Below are 22,151 nucleotides of genomic sequence, written 5' to 3' on the forward strand. Positions count from 1 at the left end.
CAAGGAATAAATTCCTTTCATCTTGATATTTTGTTTATATCTAAAATTGGTATCAAGGAATAATTCCTTTCATCTTGATATTTTGTTTATATCTGAAATTGGTATCAAGGAATAAATTCCTTTCATCTTGATATTTTGTTTATATCTAAAATTGGTATCAAGGAATAAATTTCTTTTATCTACATTAAAGCCAAACATGTTAATAAATAGTGATATTCATCCCCTAAATCGTTATCTGCACATAAAAAGACACTTTATATATTGCCTGTGTATGTTTTGCCATTTTCCAGTCTCTATTAGCAGCTTGTGATTCATGGTCTAAAATCTGAATAAAGTTTTTTATATTTCTATCATCTAACTCATTGAAATAATGTTCTAATTAATTTTTTTTCTTTATAGATTCTGTAATCTAGAGATTTTGGAAAAGTTTGCACATTAGAATGCCAATTCTGTAGGAATTGGTCAATGAGTTTCTGCTTGACTGAATTGTTTATTCATTCAACACTATTAATATTTTGAGTAAGAAATATATATGAATAATCTCATTCATTAAGACAAAGTTTAGCCACCTAGTAATACCAGTGTATTGCATTAAAGCAAAGTTGTACAGAATTGCAGGTATCTTGTCTTGCTTGCCGGTGATTAAATTTGCCCAATATTTGATCACTCTCAGTTTTATATTTAAGTCCAAAGAGTGTCTCCCTAATTCAACATAAATCGTAAAAAAAACTGATGTAGATTTCTTTGCATTCAGAAGAATTTTGCTAAATTTTATGTAAACACGTTCAATAGTAGTATTGTTGCCTGTGCCCCAAACTTCATACCCATATAAAAGAATCGGCTGGATAATTTAATCAAATAAGTCCAACTGTGATTGAATAGACATATTATGTAATCTCCCTCTCTCCAAAACGTCGTACATATCTCTGATAGCCTTTTCTGCGTTATGCTTTTTTGCTTTAACGAAGCTACCTGCAACTAGAGAATACTATTCCTAAGCACAAAAAAAAAAAAAAAAATCATTTACAATTTACATACGTTTATAATCATATATAAATGATAAGTTGTAAAATTTTCTACCTCTAGAAAAGAGAAGTATCTTGCTTTGTCAACATTTACTTGTAATTTCCACATATTACAAAAATCATTCAAAACATCTAACTCTTTCTCTAAATCTTTCCCAGATTCAGGTAACAATACACTATCATCAGCAGATAATAAAATAAAAAGTTTAATATATTTATCTAGTTCTATATCGATATCATGTGATAAGTCAGAAAGGCCAATGATATTATTTGAAGATTTGACCATATAGTCCAGGTGCTAAACAGTATCGAAAGTTTTCGAACAGTATATAATGGTACAAAATAACTTTTTTTCTTTTTGTGTTTCAGTAAATCATACAATAAATGCAAAGTTCTAATGCTATCTAAAGTTGAGTATCCTTTTTCGGAAACCATATTGATTTTCTTTCAGTGTACAGAAATGTTCTACAAAACTACTCAACCTGCTTTTTACCTGACTGCTGTAAAAAGTTTACCCATGCAACTCGAAATTGTAATGGGTATGCAATTATTAGGATCACGCTTATGGCTTTTATTCTTATACATCGGCAAAATATTACCTACTAACCAAGATTCTGCATCCTCCCAAGTCAGGGTTTTGAGTCCACCTTCGCTCCCTCTGGTCGACTAAAAACCCTGACTTGGGAGGATGAAGATTCTTGTACATAACAAGTAAGCGACTCAAATATGCCATAAATACAAGTATAAATAACACAATTAACTTATTTACACCTTGAAATCCATAAAAATACATTTTTCTAAAAACACAATTTTGAATAAAACTTTAAAAATGTTATTTCAATAATAAAAATGCGAATATCAAAAATAAAGACTCGGCTTCCACTGAAAATGCAAACTTTTTAAAAAATGTATTTTACACGATTTTGCCCAATTTTACAGTGTTATAAAATTCTGGATCCACCTAGCCAGTTAATATATAAGCATTAGTCTCCATAAAACATAAGTATCAAACAGAAATTTTGAAATGGCACATGCGTTGCCGTAGTTATAACATTTTTACGCATAAAAACTGTCTATACACACGTTAAGGATTGTTTTCCCTGAAAAAAGGAAGAAAATATAAACGTACGTCTTTTATAGTTCGTACGTCTTACTACTTCAAATTTAGCGGTGAAATTCAGCTTTTTTCGTGTCGAATTCAACGATAAATATTGTTTTCTTTATATAAAATAACAACAAAAACCCAATTAACAATTTTAATTCATATGGAAAATCACTAACTTCCTGTGAAATCGATTTGTTAAGAACATGCACATGCCTATCGTAGTATCGCTGAACCTGTACGCTTACTTTCTTTATGTGACTACTTGTCGTGCTGTAAAATTGTGTGAATGTATGTTTGTCTGTATATTAAAGTTGTCCTCTTGTAATCAAAAATCCAAATGATCAATTTATACCCAGAATATACGATTCAAGACAGAATCTATGAATTAGTTAATTATATCATGCGCCTTTGAAAGCTACACACATGTATTATCTCGAATCGGAGATTTTTTTTATACATCGGACTTAAAACGCGTACTCGTAAAGAGAATGCATCTGTAGACGATCTGAATAAAAGACTTAATTCTGACCTTGGAAAGGTTTTTTTTTTTTTTTTAAATATTACAGAAAGTTTAACTTTGCTACTGAGTCATATACACAGTAAGAAGCAACTTGAAACATTAAAAAAAATATGAAAGCCAAAGAAACCAAGACATACATTCCTTCAAAGTCATTGAAGTTAAAAATGTATGGACGGACATAAATACAGCGAGGTCTGTCAAAGAAAGTTTGATCGCCTTTTACGGGTATAATTCGACACAAAATTCAATGCAATGAAAAGTATATGTCTTGATATTTATTTTACTATTGAAGAAATTCTTCCACTCGAATATCCACAAGAAAGCAAAATGATATTTTTTTTCGTTTATATTCATAGTAAGCATAGTTATTAAAAATATATTTCTTTGTAGTTTAAATCATATCTTTTTTTTTCAACTCAAAGTTAAAAGGATCGGAGCCAGGGCAGCAGGCAAAGTCTGTGTAAGCTCTCTCTCGGTGACAAAATACATATTTATGCATCTGCAGGGCCGGGTCCAGACTTTTTTAAAACGAGCGGTGCCAGCTGAGGTTCCCTAGAAAAAGGTGGTGCTGGGACATTATTTGCCATTTTCTTACACCTGAAAATGACAAATGTTCAAATAAAAAGAGGGGTGCTAATCCCTGCACCCTCCTCTGGATCCGCCACCGACATGTAATGTATAAAAAATCACTTGATGATTGGGGGTTTAACGACCTTGAATACCAATACAGGCCTCTCACGGTCGATGTTAGTGGGTTAGCAGAACCAACTGGCGTTGGTTGCGGAGCCCAGCCTTCGGAATACTTGACCGAAGAACTCGGTCAGAGTGAGTCTTACTAGCAGCTGGGCTGCTGTGTTGACGCTCTGGCCTACTCCCAGACCCCACGCTGGTCCGAGAGCGTTTCCCCACTCTAACTGCTTGGGAGTACGTCAACGTCATAAATTACTTGTGGAATCAGAGACATATAATTGAAGAAACAAGAGACTTGTTAATTAGACAGTTTATCGATAAAGTTAATTAAAATGCGAAGGAGAACGAGATTTCCTTACCTCTCCACGAGGAGTTAAATATATAAATCCTTGCTCTCCACTAATTTATTAAACTGATGACATTATCTAAAATAAATTGTAACACGCACCCAGAAAACTTTAAATAAGAGACTGAAGATTTTATTAAATTATCTTTAAAAACAAAATTGTTGTGATAAGTTAATGTGAAAATATTGAATTTAATTTTGAATTATTTTCATTTTCGTAAAAATCTGGGGGAGGTAACTTGTTTTCAATACTTCTTTTTTTTGCTTGTTTTGGTAAAAAGAAAAATGTGGTATGAAAATAAAGTTTAAATATCGTAGAATGGGAAACTGAAGGTTTTATGTCAATATTCGCGATACCTTTTAGTTATGATCATTTAAAATCAAGTTGTTATTGTCGATTAAGCAAGTACGAGACCTTGTTCCCGCTGCGTGTTAATATGAAATTTCAGTTAGTTGTAAATCTCTCTGGTGGAACAGATAAAAAGTCAACAGACATGAGTACAATAATTAATACATCATTAGCTTTAAAAAAGATTAAAAAAAATATTAAAAAAATAAAATAAAATTTCGATTTGAAAAATGTGTACTATCAAAGAAAGTTAATAACTGAACATTAAAAACAGAGAAATATAACACCTACACGTATACACATTTATGTCTCTTGTAAAATTCATTGATTTCATGGCTTATAAAGGCAACTTATTTTATTTCGAACCCATTATAGTTCACTTTTTGACTCATTTAAACCAATGAAAAAATATTAAGCTTATATAAAACATAAACGGATTAACATCTTCGTTTATAAAAGTAATCCAGGATTTCCCGGCTTTTTCACGTCAAAGGCTTTTTAAAATTTTCGCGCCACTATAAGATTGCTCATTTCGGAATATTTCTACACCTTATCAATTCTCCCAACGTAAAAATATAGCTAACGATAATATTTACCACTGTACATCTCGTAGTATTAACACTGTTAGAAAAAATATAATGTAGATGTGACTTTCAATGAGGTATTTGATATTTTTTTTGAAATATAAACAGAAAATCTACTTTGTTGGAAATTCTTAGAGAGACACCGAATAGTTCACCATAATGTAAACAGAAGTTGGTCATGCTTGATAACCCCCTCTTTCTGATTGGTCAATATTTTACATAAATTCTCAGCGGTCTCTCTACACGGTCTCTTTTCATCTTGGTTAGCGAGCTGGAGTATACGTCAATATTTTCATAATAATTTTGACAGAACAGCTGACCGAAAGGTAAAAGAAATGAAAGTAATTTATGAAATGCATGAGCCTTATGAAAGCATTGGAATATTATATTATTATATTATATTTTCTTTCAACAATAAATTTGATAAGAAATTAAATTTAGAATTTAGCGATTTGTTGTTTCCAATATTTCAAATGTAAACAAAGTAGCACGCGGCAGTTGCATGATACACTGATTTCACTTGAAGCAAACAGTTTTTTTTCATTCATGAAGTGTGTTGAAAACTTTTCTTTGGTTGCGATGTTACTTTTACAATTTGAAGATAAAACTACACAACAAATTACATTTATTACTTTAAATTGATATTGTTTTCTCGTATTTGTTTTTGTTTTTTTTTAAATATTTTTTAGGGGAGCCTTTGTTTTAAATTGCCAGTAAAATTGATAAGTTAATTTGAAAACACCGTTTGATGCCCTGAATCCTCCTTTGCAAACCCAGCCATATGGGCAATTTGAGATATACATTTGTAGGTAGTGTTGCCAGGTGATGCTTTCTATGCCCACTAAGGTAGAAACTTGAGAGTTTATTCATAATCTGTTGAAGCAATCTTTTTTTAAAATCTTGTATAAATTCTTTTGAACAGATAAAACATACCATTTGAAATTTAATTTCTTTATTCTAATAACAAGGTATTATTTGAATTTAGAATTATTTTGCTAATAAGAAAATGCAAAAAAAATATGTAAAACAAAACTTTTCTAAGGGAGTAAGTCATGCTGGCATGACCAAAGGACAAGGTAAAACTACCCCCCCCCCTTAAGTCATAAAGGCATTACCAACCCCCTCAGTTGCAGAAAGTTTTATGATAACTTTTTTACTTATTTTCGTAAATCCAAAATTTCCATGTTGAAAGATATTTATAATTGCAAAAATAAACATTTTTCAACCTCTGCTTATGGACTAGGTAGTGTTGATCGGCTTCCTTTTTGCTTCAAAAGTTTTGCAGCCTTTTCTATCTGTAATTATTTATTCCAAGAAATTTACAATTAACACATCCCATTTATATTTTTCTATTTTAATTTTCAGGTACATGTAGTTTAGGTACAATATGCCAGAACTAATTCAAAATGGAGTTCATGAAAATGGCTCCAGCAGTTGTAAGCAAATGTGTCGCCCAGTTTCTCCATCAACCGAATACAGACCATTAGGGGAACGAATCCAGAAACGCATTGAGTCCAGAGACCCATGGTATTCTTTAGAGTTTTTCCCTCCTCGAACAGAAAATGGTGCTGTCAATCTGATTGGGAGGTAGGATTATAGATATTTTCTATTTTATTAATATGAAGCTACTTAATTCTTCACAACCAGCAACATGGTAAGTGCTAGTCATTATGCCGTCACTGGTATATATGTACATGTATTTTATAAAAGTATCTCTAGTTAACTTCAGCTGACATAACTTTGGCTATTAAAAAAATTCTCTTATGCCCATTCATACTTTACATTATTAGATTGATGTTTTTATGCTTGGTTCAAAGGGGTTCAAATTTGAAGTCAAAAGTCCTCGTGAGAAAAATGAAAGGTCCTAAATAATATGTCAAGGCTAGTGTTTGAAGGTTCAGTACTTGAATAAAATGGAATTTAACGGTTCTGGTTCAGAAATTGAGGGTCCAATTCCTTGGACCATTTTTAATTTGAACCCCTTGTGAATTTTTTTGTGAAAATCACAATGTTCCATGTTGCTGGTTGCTTTTTTTCTTGGGTTTTAATTAAAAAAATGTAATCATCATGCTAACAGCTTGTCACAGATTTATCTGTTTTCATTGCTAACTTAGTTTTTTTATTTATTTACATAACTTTTGCATAATTTTTATGTCTTCTTTTTGTTATTTGTTATATGTTATCAGTGACTGGGATTATAATTTTGAGAATGAGCCATTTTAATGATATAAAGAATTTCAATAGGCCATTCTTAAACAAATCTGATTTAAACAGAACCTTATTCAGCTTGGATGTGATAAATGACACATGGCCCCTCTAATCCCAATCACAGTGACATTTTATCTGTTTAAATTCTTTTTGACTTACTATTCATTTAATGTGGTAAACAAAGTTGGGTTGTTCCATGAATAAATTTCCCAAAAATTGAGGCCATGAATTGTCCCACAATGCTGGTTTTTAGAAAAATATAATTCACATATTCACATTCTATACAAAATAGATTTTTTTTTAAAAAACCGTGTCCCGTATTTCACTATTTCTGGAGCAGCCCGAACTATAAACTTGCTACAAGTCTTCTTATATTTATGTACTATATATCAGTGTTGTCCCTAGTCCAGTTTATTATTTTGTTTCACAGTGTTTGACTTCAAGCAATCGGCTTTTTACAATTTTGGTTGGAATGCACTTAAAGCACTGCGCTACAATTCTTGGGAAAAGCTTTATGAACTATACTAATCCAGAAGGCACTGTACTTAAAAAAATGTATTTCAAATGTATGGGGAGAATACTAGATGTATACTACAAGTCTACATACATATTATCCACATCTGAAGGATTAGTGAAAGCATGCTGGATAGTATGTTAATGATTTTATGCTTTGTCTAACATAGTTTTGCAATATCCATAGAACAGAGAGACTTGTAGCAAGTCTTCCCGAAGTACATGTAGTTCACCCGTATGAAAAGACTTGTGCAGTTGCACACCAAAAATATTGTTTTATTTTTAAAGTGAAGTACTTTTATTAATTAATCAATTTTAGATGTACGCATGGTTACTATGGCGACTAATGACCTCAGTGTTCTGTACTGAAGCCTTAGTTCCTTTAGGTTTGTTAATGGTATTAAATTGAAAATGGCAATGTTTTACAGATTTAATTAGAGTTATCTCCCTTAGTACATATTTTTCTCAGGCATGCAAATTGGGAGATTATTGTGCCCATTCTTCCCCCCTAAAACACATGTATGTTATTTTACATTTTGTGTTGTTCTTTCTCATTTGTTTTCATTATGTAATGTATTATTTGTCATTTGTTTTTTTTCTAAACAAGATGAATCTTGAGTTACATGTTTCTTGGATTTTAGAAAATAAGTGAGGAATTCTGTGTTTGAAACTAGAATGATTTCGTCATAGTCCTACACCAAATTTTCATTAAATTTTCTGTTAAATGTGTATAAAATTAATGGAATTAAGTATAGATCTGCACGATTTTTTACAGACAATGTCTATCTATCGACCACTTATTTCTTAAACTGGAAATGGATTTTCTAAACACCTCTTAAAGGGTTTAGTCATTGGGTTATTGGATTAGATCAATTAGATTATAGAATGCAAGAAAAACTAACCCCTTAATGACTTACCCCTTTTGATAACTTTCAAACTTCTTTCTTAAATAATTCAAAATTTGTCTGGTTTCTTCTTCATTCAAGCAAAGTACTTTGTTATCAAAAATATGCTGCCAAAAAGTATGTGAAAAAATTTACAATTTCATAGTTTCTCATAAAAGTCTTTCTGGTTAATATTTGTAAAAGGGAGGTAACTCTTTCGAACCATGTATTGTAGATCCCCAAGTTATAATCATTTATTTATGTTGAATGGTTAAAAGTCATAGCTCATAACATTAATCAGAAAGTTCTAATATCTTATTAATCAGTTAAATTAGAATTTATAGCAATTTTATAATGAATTATAAGCAAACTGTTCTGATAGATCCTTCATTGTGGAATTCCTTATTTGATCAATTACATTTTTCTTCACAAAATACTCTAGAATATTTTAGGTAAACTTGTACCATTTTAATGAATTCCTTTATTGAAAAGAATAAGCTTTTAAATATTCTTGTTAATTTAAATGGATATACATGTATGTGGAGTATTTGGATGAAAGATCATATACTTACGTGTGTAATGTCTGGTTTTTCTCAGGATTGAGCGTATGAATGCTGGAGGTCCATTGTTTTGTGACATAACATGGCACCCAGCTGGTGACCCAGGAAATACAGAGAAACCAACAAGCTCTACTTGTATGGCTGGTACAATGCTGAACTACTGTGGTGTTGAGACGATGCTTCACATCACATGTGGTAACCAGGACATTGAGGAAATCAAAAACAACTTGCAGAAGGCAAAAGATCTGGGAATCAGAAACATGTTGGTGCTAAGAGGAGGTAAGGTAGTCTACATACAATTGTAGAATTTTATTTGTAAGATAAAGTATTTAGATAAAATCTTTGGGATAATACTTACGATAATTGATGAATAATAATACATATCTACCGTATTTTGGTGTGTATAGTGTGCCTTTGTGTATAATGCGCTGGGTGGTTTCCTTTAGAAGTTGATGTAAAAAACCTTTTACCGATGTATGTATGTATTGTATGCGGTGAAAATGGCGTAACTTGTTAGAACCACGAACATTTCTGGCTTTAACGTATTTGTAAATAGAAAGGACCATTTTGTCTGTTTTGTGTATTTATTTCAATAAAGAATATTGTTTTTGTTACTTTTTGTATTTATCTGTTTTGTCCTTGTTTATGTGTATTCATTTACTATTCGGGTAAAAAATGCGTAACGTAGACAATAGTTGAAATTGTCAGCTTGGACATATGTTTTGATTACCTTTGAAAGGTTTCTGTTGAGAGTAATAAATTTCTGAAGAAGGTCTGTTTTTTACTACAATTAATTAAGGGGTCAGAGCGAACAATGCAGACGGTCATCAAATAGGGCATGTGTGTTGATAGCTCGGCCAAGTGTGATCTAATGAGATGCAGAATTTTCTCCGATGTGTATCGGGGATCCATAAAGGGTTTATGTTTAAAATTAATAGTTTTTACGTTGGATAAGGATTTTGTTATTAGTTCACTGAAAAAAGGAAGCCAAATATTATCAAAAAGTAGAATATTCAATATCTATGAAGTAGAGTTCAATATGATGAGTAAATAACAATATTTTTTTTTAAACCAACTACTTTGTCCAATGGAAATATTTTAGGGCTCTATGAGCAATGTGCCCAAGATTTTGTTATTCAGTAATTAAATTGTTTAAACGTGTGTAATTTGATTACTTCTTACAAATTGTTTACAAGTCGTAGACATCCTAAAGACATAATTATATACGCATTGCAAAGCAATTTACAATTTCTTTTGATAATATTGGTAACTAATTGTTGTGTGTCCTCATCATGATTAATTAATCCCCTCAATAAACATGTCAATTGCTTGTTAGATATAAAATTGACAGGTGAAACCATAATCAGTGACATCCAAATACCCTTTGCCAAGCCTCAATAACCACGTGGCAACATTAGTTAATCGATACACAAAAACAAAAGTATAACATTTGTAAACATAATCTGCCATGTTCTTTTAGGAGGTAATAAATTAAACCTGATTCTGTTCAAGAAGATTTTATTGACAATCTATGCTTACAAAGGTAACAAGTCAACAAAAAAAAAAAACTCATAAAAAATCAATAAATATGCTTTGGCAGCTCATAAGTTGTCTCTTGATTCGATGTTGACTCCCTCGAGGTCGTTAATTTTCGACCGATCTTAGGTCTGTAAAAATGTGTTGAAACGGTGTATGGGTGTATTATACACACCCCCTTGTTCTGAAATCAGTTTCCTGGTAAAAAAAGTGTACACAATACACACCAAAATACGGTAGTCTTAAACACAAGATGACAATTACAAGTTTTTATCTAAAATTTTGATATTTTAATTGGAAAAGGTATGGCATTAACTGAAGGCAAAAATACAAGCATTCAATACTTGTTCACAGCAAACATGCAGATGTGATTTTAGTAGGTTACCTCCCTTATTCACTAGCACAGGTGTTACCATAACAGGTTCACCATAATTTTTATGAACATTGACTGCAAATTATGCTCTACATTACGCTGAATCTCTCTATAGAACCTATGTTAAAATCATACTAAGTTAATGATTTTAAGGATCAGTTTCTTAAATTACAGCAAAATATATGGATCATCATTAAGTAGCATAAGCAGGTATGCATTCAACTGTCCTTAATTCCGTCACAGAAGAAAAGAACCAATGCATTGTTGTCAATTTATTTTCTACTCATTCAACCATCTTTTTTGTAGACCCGCCAGATGGAGGTGAAAGTTGGACCTTCCAGAAAGGACGTTTGAATTATGCCACTGATTTGGTGAAGTTAGTACGACAGGAGCATGGGGACTACTTTTTCATCTGTGTGGCTGGTAAGTTCTGAAAAAAAGGCATACATTCCAAATTAACAAGTTACAATGAAAATGTCAAGTTCTAACAAAATTTGAAAGAATGATTAGACAAGGATTGTTTAAAATTGTATGAATTCTAATTATGGAAAGGGAGATAATAATTTAAAAAAAAACTTGGTTGATTTTAGTTTTGTGAGTTTTTCATGGATCGTTGTAGTGTATCTACCTGCACTGATTTGTTCAACTTGTCACAGTTTTCCTTTTCCTCTTTCGTCTACTCTGGACGTAACTTTTTGTGAGCAACTCAATGGGTGTTTCTAGAAAAGTATAGTATGCTTACCCTATCTGTGTAGCTGGTCCATGCCCCCAGTTTTTAGTTGAATCCTAGTCGCTCATTTACTTTTGTTACTTTGTATGTATTATTTTAGTTACTTTATGTTCTTTGTTGTGTATCTATTTTCCATGTCTGGTCTTTGTTCCTGGATTACATTCTTTTGATTTCTGCTAGAATCTTGGTTCCCTTGATTACTCTTTCTCACTAATATGAACATTCTGTTTTCAAAACTTAGTGAAAGTACTTCAGGTAATAAATGTACAAATGTAAATGGAGTGTATAAAACTAATATCTGGTATCAGACATAGAAATGTTTAATGGTAGATTTTTCTCCTTTTCTATAATTAGAAACTGTCTTTACTGAACCATTTTAGGACTGTAGAATTTATCCAGTTTAGACAGGTGTTTGGTTTACCCAGCACTTGAAAATGGTATGGTTTAGACAGTTTTTCTGTTTAGTCAGGGTCAGGTTAACAGTTTTTCTGTTTATTCGATGTTTGGTTTAGACAGTTTTTTCTGTTTATTCAATGTCAGGTTTAGACAGTTTTTTCTGTTTATTCAATGTCAGGTTTAGACAGTTATTCTGTTTATTCAATGTCAGATTTAGACAGTTTTCTGTTTATTCAATGTTTGGTTTAGGGTGCACTATACAGTTACATTAAGGCACACTGTTTTGCACACCAAGTTACCCTGGTCAAATTTTGTAAAACTTAAAATTAAAAGTTGAAATTTGGTGGATATATTGTTTAAATGTAGTTAAGCATTTATACATAGACAGATGTAATATATGTAAATGGTAAACAGGTGTAATTGAAAGGAAGAATGGTATCTGGAATGTTTCAGTCCCCTGCCGTATTAGGTTCTCTCCTCAGCATCAGGTGGCTGATTTTGAAAATACCTTATTTCCCACGAACTTTTGGTACTAAAATTGTGAGAGAATGAATCGAAAAGGGTCTTATTATTTTTACCCTTTTTCCAACTACTCCATGCATGCTTTCATCCTGTGGTAGTGTCTAAGTGCCTGATATTTTACAAAACATAGTAATTGGCTGTTAGTTTTGGAAAGGCACATTTGATTTGTACTAAAACTCAGTAATATTTTTTCAGTGTTACCATGGCTACTGGATTTTATAACAATAATCACTTAATTACTTATTAATGACTTGAACCTCCACACACCAAGGATTTCAAAAATATGCACTTTTTTATGACAAAACAGCTTTATTTCAACAAAATGAGACCAAATATTCAGAAACGACCTAACTGTATTGTACTACCTTATGGCAGGTTTTCTGTTTATTCAATGTCAGGTTTAGACAGTTTTTCTGTTTATTCAATGTCAGGTTTAGACAGTTTTTCTGTTTATTCAATGTCAGGTTTAAACAGGTTTTTTTTTGTTTATTCAATGTTTGATTTAGACAGATTTCATAGTTGTACATTATGATTTATTGTTTAAGGCTATCCTACTGGACATCCAGAATGCAGCTCTTATGAAGAAGATCTGAAATATCTGAAAGAAAAAGTGGATGCTGGTGCTGATCTAATCATAACTCAGTTGTTCTTCAAATCTGAAACATTTTTGAAGTATGTACAAGATTGTAGAGACATTGGGATTAATATTCCCATCATTCCTGGTATCTTACCAATTCAGGTATGTTAAATAAATATTTGAACTAGATAACTAACACTAGAGTTACTGTCCTTTTCTTTTGTCTTACTGGGATCAAATAGAATCTATTAGTTCTTTTTACATGAATAGATTTTTTTTCTTCAGTAATTCAGATTTTATAGACAAAAAAAAATTAGATTTAAATAATCATCTAGATTTATGAAATTGTTACATTTACAGCTTTGTGAAAGCTTGTAAAAGCTACATAATGGAAAACAAGAGTTATTGCCCTTTACTTGGTTTCAAAAAAACAAAAGTGATTCAAAATTTCATTCTTGACTTTTGTATTACAATTAATAATTTTCAAGTCTAGAAGGTATTGTTGCTATCATACAATGTATTTAATTTTTGAAACAATTTAATTTTGAGGGAAATTTACATCACTACAAGATTGAAATTAAAAATTTTGAACTTTGGAAAATTTACCAAACATTCAAACTTCAGTTAATTGAGAATTTTTTGTATATTCATCATGGAGGTTTTGTTAGAAATTTCACATCAGCAATGTGAAAGCATTGCAATTTAAGTTTCTAAATTTACAGTAAAATTTTAAAATTCCTTTTGCAGGCCTATCAGTCATTACGTCACATTGTCAAACTGTCTCGGTTAGAAGTACCACAAGAAATCATTGATACCATTACTCCTATCAAAGACAATGATGAAGCAATAAGAAACTATGGAATTGACCAGGCCACTCAAATCTGTAAAGAGTTATTAAACAGTGACAAAGTGTTTGGCTTACATTTTTACACACTTAATCGTGAGGTTGCAACTATTGAAATACTCAAAAGACTTGGTATGTGGTTAGAAGAACCTGCCAAGCCTCTTCCTTTCAAGTTAACTGCACATCACAATAGAAGTAAGGAGGACGTACGACCAATTTTCTGGAGACTGAGACCTAACAGTTATGTTCATAGGACTTCTAATTGGGATGAATTTCCTAATGGCAGATGGGGAAATTCATCAGCTGCTTCATTTGGTGACATCTCAGACTACTACTTGTTTTATTTGAAACACAAATCATCGAAAGAAGATATGTTGAAAATGTGGGGTAATGAATTGAAAAGTAAGCAAGATGTCTGGGATGTGTTCTATGCTTACATTACAGGAGAGCCAAACTCAGCTGGAAATAAGGTATTTTTTTTGCCATAATTTATTTTTAACGGTAGACATATGTAAAATCTTTGTTCCCTTTGATGAAGAAAAATCTCACTCTTAGCAACTTGATTTTTACATTAACTTTATATGAACTGCAGTTGATACCAGAAAAACAGCTGTACATGCACAGGCCCAAATGTACTGCAAGAGTGAAAGGTTCTGGACTTATCATTTTCAAATCAATGGCCCCCTTAGGAAAACCAAAAGTCTTCCAATAAAGTGTCAGTGATTATGGTTGAAGGCTCTGTACATAAATAAATGAAATTTCAAATGTCCTATTTAAACAAATATCAGAGTGTCTCAAGACTTGGACCACCACTAATTTTAATCCTTGACTTGATACAAACGTCCAGCTCTTAAATATAAGTTTATTCCCCCATTTTGTATCTGAAACCAAACATACTATAACAAATAAGTTTTAAAGTTAAATGTCCAGTGCTCAATTTTAATTTTTATTAGGTGAAAGTTATTCCATGGGTTGATGAAGAACTAAATCCAGAAACGTCGATTATCCAGGAAAAGCTTGCTGCAGTCAATAAAAGAGGAGTAATGACCATTAACTCACAGCCAAATATAAATGCTGCCCCCTCAACAGATCCTAAAGTTGGTTGGGGAAGTCCAGGAGGATATATATTTCAGAAGGTAGTGTATTGGGATAAAGTTGAAATCATTTTATGAACCTTATGTCACTCCTGGTTTTTAGTGGGATTCATATTGCTTTTGATTAAGTCTTTTATGTGCTGTTTTGTTTTCCTTATCTTTTTTTATGTAGATGTACTTCATTCTGTTGTCTACATTGTGTATGTAGATTGTCTCTGTTTCCTCCTCTTTTCATGTTTTGTAATTAGATGTTAAGTAGTAGTCTTTGTAAGAATCATGCAAAGTCTGCAAAATATGATACACTCCAAAAAAGGCTACACATTTTTATTTTTGTAATTAGGTTGTTTTATGGGTCTATATTATGAAATATGTAATTATTCATTCCAATCTGTTTGCTCTTAGGAGATAATCAACACTGAAAATTCAATAGATTCTATTGAATTTGAGTGTCATTTACAGACTTATTTCCCTTAATTTTGAAATATACAGTGCATTCTATATAATTTTTATCTCCTAAGAACACTAGATGAAGAAAAAACCGAATGTTAATTTCGGTTTACTATGGCAATTTGAACAAAATATTATAAATAAAAATATGTAGGCTTTCTAACCATGAATAACATTTTGCATGATTCTTATGTGGAGTGCAACTTAATGTCTTTAGTCACCCTTCTATTTTGATGTTTTAGATATTTTTGCCAATATCTATGATTTTTTCACAAGATGAAGTTGGCATTACAGGTATCTTCTGCATGTATGTTTATATGTGTTTTCAAAAATTCTGAAATTACACAAAAAATGAATGCTTCCTTGCATGTTATAATAATTTCAGAGAGACTTCTCCTTCCTCGGCGCAGTAATATGATTTTGCTAAGTACTGTGAAAGTACTTTTGTTCGTGGATATCAATTTCGAATATTGATACCCCATGAAGTATAATACTTCCACAGTATAGCAAATTTGTGGTTTTATTGTGATGTCCCTTAGAAAATTATTTTGTTTTAAGACTTTATACATCAAACAAGAAAATTAAATAGAAATATATGTATGGTACTAAAGAATAATTATTGCTTATTTTGTTTATGGAGCTTCATACATGTCATACATTTTGGAAATGAAAACAGTGGAGGATAAAGAAACTAGAAAAAGTGGGGGCATTCCATTGATTCAGTCTTTTCTTTATAATCAGCCAAGCTATTAAGCATAAAGGGAGTGAAATCCACCCATGAAAAAGTTATATAAGTATAATATTTGCCATGAAAATGTTTAGAGCAGACACAACTTCAATTTATGGATATTAAGCCTTTTGACTAGTAGATTCATCTGCTACAGATAGACATATCCATAAGAAGTCAAGGCTTAGTTCCTGACTTGCAGTATAAGATGGTTCTACTTTTATTTAATGTAATATAAACAAAAACATTTGATTTGGTGGCACTGGCCAATTATATAAGAAATAATTTGTGGAGGGAGTAGATTTGTACTCATTTTAGCATGGGTACAGCAATTATATTTGATTAATTAACACAGAGCAACAGCGAGGTGTTAAATGAGAATATAAATACCTAACCCATGTTAAAATGAGTACAAATCTACCCCCAGAAGAAGTTATTTCTTTTCTAATATGACAAATACGGTAATTTTTGTGACAAAAATTTCCCTGGGCGTAGCCAAAATAATGGCTGTTCCGTTTAACCGCCCCCATATGGAAGTTGGATTAAATTTGTATATTTATGTCATTGTATGTTAAATTAGTGTATTTATATAATTTATTTCGATTAGATAACCTCTTAGCCATTAAAATGTCGCATAAATGTTTTTAAATGAGTGTTTTGTCTCGAAGTGACAGCAGATAAGGGACAGTGTGCAGGTGCTAAAGGTGGGGTTGTACCGACATATACTGTTTGACAATATGAAGACGTCATATTAGAATAAAGAAATAACCATGGCAACTCAACTCATATTCATATTTTTGTTTTATTCCTGATTTTTAGGCTTACCTAGAGTTTTTCACATCAGCTGAGAATGTAAAAGCATTGATGAATATCTTGCCAGAGTATCCAAATGTTAATTTCCATATCATTAATCACAAGGTTAGTATTGTTAGGTTTGGTAGCTCATGGTTATGTAAACTTTTGGTAACATTTTTTTTATATAAGCTTTTTTCTTCATTATTTTGGTCTCCATTTTATATTGTTAAATGTCAGAACTTGATAAAGTGATAAGTTAGCCAAAAAATGATATTCAACTATCATTTTGGCCCATATAACAGGCCTCAGCTAATTAGGTCAAAGCTGATCTGGATAACCTTGTAAAAGACTCTATAGATGTGTGGAAGCCACTGCTGACAGGTAACCTTCAAAGTTTGACATGAATTAAATTAACCATCACAGATTTAGATTTTCCTGAAATGTACAATTTTATGAAATCTGAGTTGTGGATGGATTTTAACAAAATCTCTTATATGTGCAGCCAGGCCAAAGATGGACAAAAATGACTGATATCTTGTATTTCAGGGAGATTCAGCCTATACAAACTGTGATTTATCTTGCCCTGTTGCTGTTACATGGGGTGTCTTTCCTGGTAAAGAAATTATACAACCAACAGTGGTGGATCCAATAGCATTCCAAACTTGGAAGGTAGTACTATAGATAGAGATTTTGTGTAGAACTTAATAACTGTATTAAAGCTGCTCAAAGTTAATTCATTTCTTCTCATGCCAATTTTCATGGAAATCTAGGAAGCATTTCTTTTTATTGATATGATGCTAAACTGTGCAAATGGGCACTAAAAAAGAGACTAGAGAAGATCAAGAACTTCTAAATTGTTTTTACTTAAATTTTGCTTTTCTTAAGGTGGGCAAAACATAAGAAATAGTAGATTTGAAAATTGTATCTTGTATATAGTGATACTAGTTATCATTGTTTTCACTGATAGTATGGAATCAATAAATCAAAAACACGAAAAAGTACATTGTGGAACAATAGATAGTTACTTGTATGTTAATTCCTGTATAGTACAGTGGCATGGTTGCCAAGGCAACACTGTCACTCCTTATTTGTTTCAGTAAGATGCAAGTCAACAACTATAAATTAGCTGTAATTAGCCTCAGTGCTATCTGAGCTGTTTCAGTGTTAATCATAAATAGGTTGTAAGAGTAATGTTTGAAATGGTTGTTTCAAGTATATTTATGTATTTTTTTTTCTTAAAGATTTTAAGCTTGTTTAGATTTCTCATTATAATTGTATGCATTGCATGAAAAGGACCCTGGTCTTTATTGACAAATCTTTTTTTTTTTAAGGATGAAGCTTTTGGATTATGGAAAGAAACTTGGGGTAGGTTATACCCAGAAGACTCTGATTCGAGAAAACTGATAAACAATATTCATGATAGTCACTATCTTGTAAACTTAGTAGACAATGATTTTCCCAAGGAGTCGTGTATATGGGAAATCGTAGAAAGGATGATAGAACAAGGAAACAACACAAATGATTCAACTGAGATGGAGACAACAGAAGTAGCTATCCATTAAATTGTAAGAATACAGGGATGATTTTCTTCTGCTTTTTAGGAGAATTCCACTATTTGAAATCCAGATTTTACTGTATATTTACTTCCAATTTGCCTTTTTCTGCATTGTTTGTTGACGTCGTAAAATCAATCTTATAAATATATCAGATCTGATTTTCTTCCACTTTGATGTGGAATTTCAGTTTTTCTATTTCAGATTTTATCAATATTTTCTTCCAATTATGCCAATCTTCACTTTATTTGTTGACCTTGTAAGAGTAGTTCTGATATCTAGAAATCCAATGAGTAGAAGGGGAATATGGTAAAAATAAATGTGTAAAAAAGCAGAGCACAAACAAAATTGTTAAAAAAATGGGCTACTGAAACTGAAACATGGGTAGAATGTCCATGAAACAATGAACTCAACGGCAAATTTCTCTGGATAAACTAGGGGGGCATTTTTGTAGCATGTAGCACAAGTAACTAACTGACCCACTGGGAGAACTATCTGATGTCAAGTTTTAGTTTAGTGATAAAAGTTTTAACAGGAAACCATAAGAGTATCTTTTAATATTAGCAAATCAAATTGAAAAAGCAAAGAATGGGATATCTTAACTGTGTTTAGACTTTATAAATAAAAGAGAGTGGGTCACATTAAAGAAATTCTCGTTATACCCCCTGTTAACAAAGGCTTGGTGTGATATAGAAATCACCCTGTCTTCTTGGCTGACTGTCCACCTACTCATATTTCTAAAGGTACAACACATCCTGAACTTCTCTGTGATTTTCTTAATTTATTAATTTGTATAACAATTTTAATCATAAATACTTTACTATTTATATTTTCAGGTCAGCATTACAGAAAAGTTGTGGGAGTGTTTTATACAGATACTGTCTATGTCCATGGGAAATTTCTGATTTATCAAGTGGGACGACTTTTTGTGATATTTTATGTACATTGTCTGTTTCATTTTCCATGCAGTCCTATATTTTATTACTTTATGGTGTTGCAACAGGGATCCTTTAATTTCCTCAAAATGGTTTGTTGCTCGCAAATTAACTTCATGTTAATTATAATTACCAGTAAAAGAGAGGAAAATAAGGGATCCCTCTTATGGTAGATATCCTTTTCAAGATTTAAGGGCTTCAGTGGACAGATTAAAACTGTTTTTCGTATCATTTATTTTATTCAAGATACCTCATCAGTGGCCAATTTTTCTTATGAACTGAGTGATAATTATAGTTTTGAATGCAGTAGAATGAAAAAGGAAATTAGCCATTGAATATTAGGGCACATGTGAAGATATACCAGTCTAAGTAATAAAATTAATCCTTCCACCAAGAGTAATTCTACATGTAAAATTATCAGATTTTGGCCAGTTGTAAAATCTCAAATTTTTTTTAAACTCTTAATTCTCATGTTGTAGAACTTTGTTTATTGTTTTGTTTGTACATCATATCCACTAAACTAGTCACCAATGTTTCTTATTTTTCTATTCTGATAAAATTCAATAGGGCGTTATAAAAACTGTTTGAGGATGTCACAGTTGGTTTTTTTTCATGTATTTTATTGGATCTGCTACATGTTTAATCAAGACACATGTTGATGTTAATGCATGTGTAAAGTTAAATGACTCATGATTTGAATTAAATAGTGTCCAATAGAGATTAACTATGCTTACTATTTATTTATGTGTCAAGTGTGTATTCACTATCAGTAAAATAAATCAAATTGCTTTGAACAAATACAAAGTAAAAAAAAATTACACAATTACAAATGAAAATATATTTTATGACACTGTTGTTACAGTTTTGTTTTGATTTACCTGAAATGTATAATTTTTTACACCCCCACTCAAGGAATGGATGGTGTATTGGAATCACCTTGTCCATCCATCCTTCCATCTATCTGCCAACCTAATTTTCGTCGCAATTATCTCTGCACCCAATTCATGGATTGATCTCAAATGTGGCATGTGGGTTCATGTAGGTGGGTCATATGTTGTAAGCAATTTCGGTTGCTCTCCAATATCAACTTCCTGTAAGAGTGGGGGGTATTCATAGCACAATAATGTGTGTAACTTCATGTTGTTTTCCGGTAAATTTGATGTTACTTTGGTTTGGTTTTTGTTAATTGTTTAATTGTTAGTGACGCACATATCATGGAAATATTCATCATAAATACACATAAATAAATGTGCCATTTAATGTATAAAGGGTTAAACTTGCAATAGTCATAAAAGGACTTTTAAGTTTCTTTTTTTTTCTATCTTTAATCTTAAATACTTGAAGCATTCTGGGTAATTGTTGTTGTGAGCTTTTCCATTTGATCTATAAAAAAGAACTTGATATTTTCAACTGAAGTAATTATTGCCACATAAGTCTTGTCTTGCAATGCTAGTTGCTTGTATGAATATTTTCATGATTATGTTCATTTGTTGTAACTAAATGTTTTTGATGAACTATTTATAGATATGTATATTTAAATTTTACCATTTATACAGCAATTGTTTGGTTTTGAAATAAATGTTTTTAAAGTTTTATTTTAACCAACCTTTTAACTGTTGTTTGCCAGTCTTATAGACTGGGATGTGATTTTTCATGGCTTGGCAGATTTTCACATTTACAAATCTGTATTTCACTGATTTTTATCAGCACACAGTAGAAAGAGTTATTTGTTCTGTCTAGTGGTCTCCAGGTGATAACTTGAGAACAGATCAATGAATAAGTACCATACAATACAGGTTATATTTGGTTCTTAGCAAAATCCAAAAACTTGTTTTTGAGTTAGGCCATTTTGAACAATTTGTCATCCACCTTATTCCACCATTCGTTGCACTGTATCACTTAATGTTCCATTAATGCCTTATTTTTTTATTTTACTATTTATTTACTCCTGATTTTTCCAATTTCGTAGAAATTTCGTTGGGTAGAACAATTTTTTGTAACCAAAATAATATGTGATGAAAGAACACAATTTTCAATATTCATTTTTAAATGACTACAAAAAAAAGTTTTCTTTTAAAGTTAATTCTCAATCTAAGCATGTAATTATAAAAGACTGGCACAAACATCCAATTTTATCTGCTGAAGTTTGATAAAATGACCAACATCAGCTATCAAAATTTTCAGGACCTGGAGTAGACATATTAAGGCACTGTCCAACTATCAGGCCACAACTCAAAGAAACATGGAAACTTTATTTGTATTCATGTTCTTGGAAAAAAGGTCCCTTTTCTTAATTAAGGACTGAATACAGAAAAAAAACGTGCTTAGTGGAAGAAGAGTTTTTTTCTCTTGGATATTAGATGTAGTTGGTTCATATTCCTTGTGATGTTAAAGAATCCTCAATGTACATCATGCAGAAAAGACTGAAAATCGAAATAATAAATGTCCTTTTTTGTAAATCTGTTAACTGTTAATCTGTATCTGTTAATCAATGATTATTAAAATAAGCATGAAATAATTCTAAGCTTTGCCTTATGATGGAAGGAGACCTTTGTATTCAAATGACACTACTTGGTTGATAATGCATTGATATATTGTTATATCGCTGATGACTCTACCAATAGGAAAATGAGAGCTTTCCAATGCTGTGTGTCTGCATTACAAGTTTAAAATTTCTAACAATCACTTCCTACTGCATACATCATTTCCTAAATATGTTGCTTAAAATAGAACAATTTTGAGCCATTAAATGTAAGTGTTTGTTATAAAAGAGTAATCAAGGGAACCAAGGTTATAGCGGTAATCAAAAGAATGTAATCCAGGGACAAAGACCAGACA

At 31.5% G+C, this 22,151-nt stretch overlaps 1 protein-coding gene across 2 annotated transcripts; it reads left to right on the forward strand.

Moving 5' to 3' along the window:
• Positions 1 to 4,867: 4,867 nt before the first annotated feature.
• On the forward strand, positions 4,868 to 20,914 carry LOC148601293 (methylenetetrahydrofolate reductase (NADPH)-like). Of its 2 annotated transcripts, none has more exons than XM_088554719.1 (11): positions 4,868 to 4,945; positions 5,985 to 6,206; positions 8,822 to 9,063; positions 11,000 to 11,116; positions 12,887 to 13,080; positions 13,666 to 14,232; positions 14,716 to 14,898; positions 16,850 to 16,948; positions 17,372 to 17,494; positions 18,157 to 18,390; positions 19,215 to 20,914. In XM_088554719.1, exons 2-10 carry the CDS (start codon positions 6,007 to 6,009, stop codon positions 18,385 to 18,387), a joined length of 1,956 nt encoding a protein of 651 aa, XP_088410845.1. In that variant the 5' UTR covers positions 4,868 to 4,945; positions 5,985 to 6,006; the 3' UTR covers positions 18,388 to 18,390; positions 19,215 to 20,914. The 2 variants fall into 2 exon arrangements, with proteins under 2 accessions (XP_088410845.1, XP_088410846.1); XM_088554720.1 differs by lacking the exon at positions 4,868 to 4,945 and adding an exon at positions 7,660 to 7,726 and having other exon boundaries at positions 6,065 to 6,206.
• Positions 20,915 to 22,151: the final 1,237 nt, after the last annotated feature.

The sequence above is a fragment of the Perna viridis genome, chromosome 12, assembly GCF_037379345.1.
Source record: "Perna viridis isolate PV_CMFRI_1.1 ecotype Kerala chromosome 12, ASM3737934v1, whole genome shotgun sequence".
In the NCBI taxonomy this organism is placed as follows: Eukaryota; Metazoa; Mollusca; class Bivalvia; order Mytilida; family Mytilidae; genus Perna; species Perna viridis.

Bases quoted from the DNA above. Each gene is read 5' to 3' on its own strand.
- LOC148601293 (XM_088554719.1), top strand. From the start codon at position 6,007: ATGCCAGAACTAATTCAAAATGGAGTTCATGAAAATGGCTCCAGCAGT. The intron at 11,117-12,886 runs GTAAGTTCTGAA...TTATTGTTTAAG, and splicing joins CTTTTTCATCTGTGTGGCTG to GCTATCCTACTGGACATCCA. The intron at 17,495-18,156 runs GTAGTACTATAG...TTTTTTTTTAAG, and splicing joins TAGCATTCCAAACTTGGAAG to GATGAAGCTTTTGGATTATG.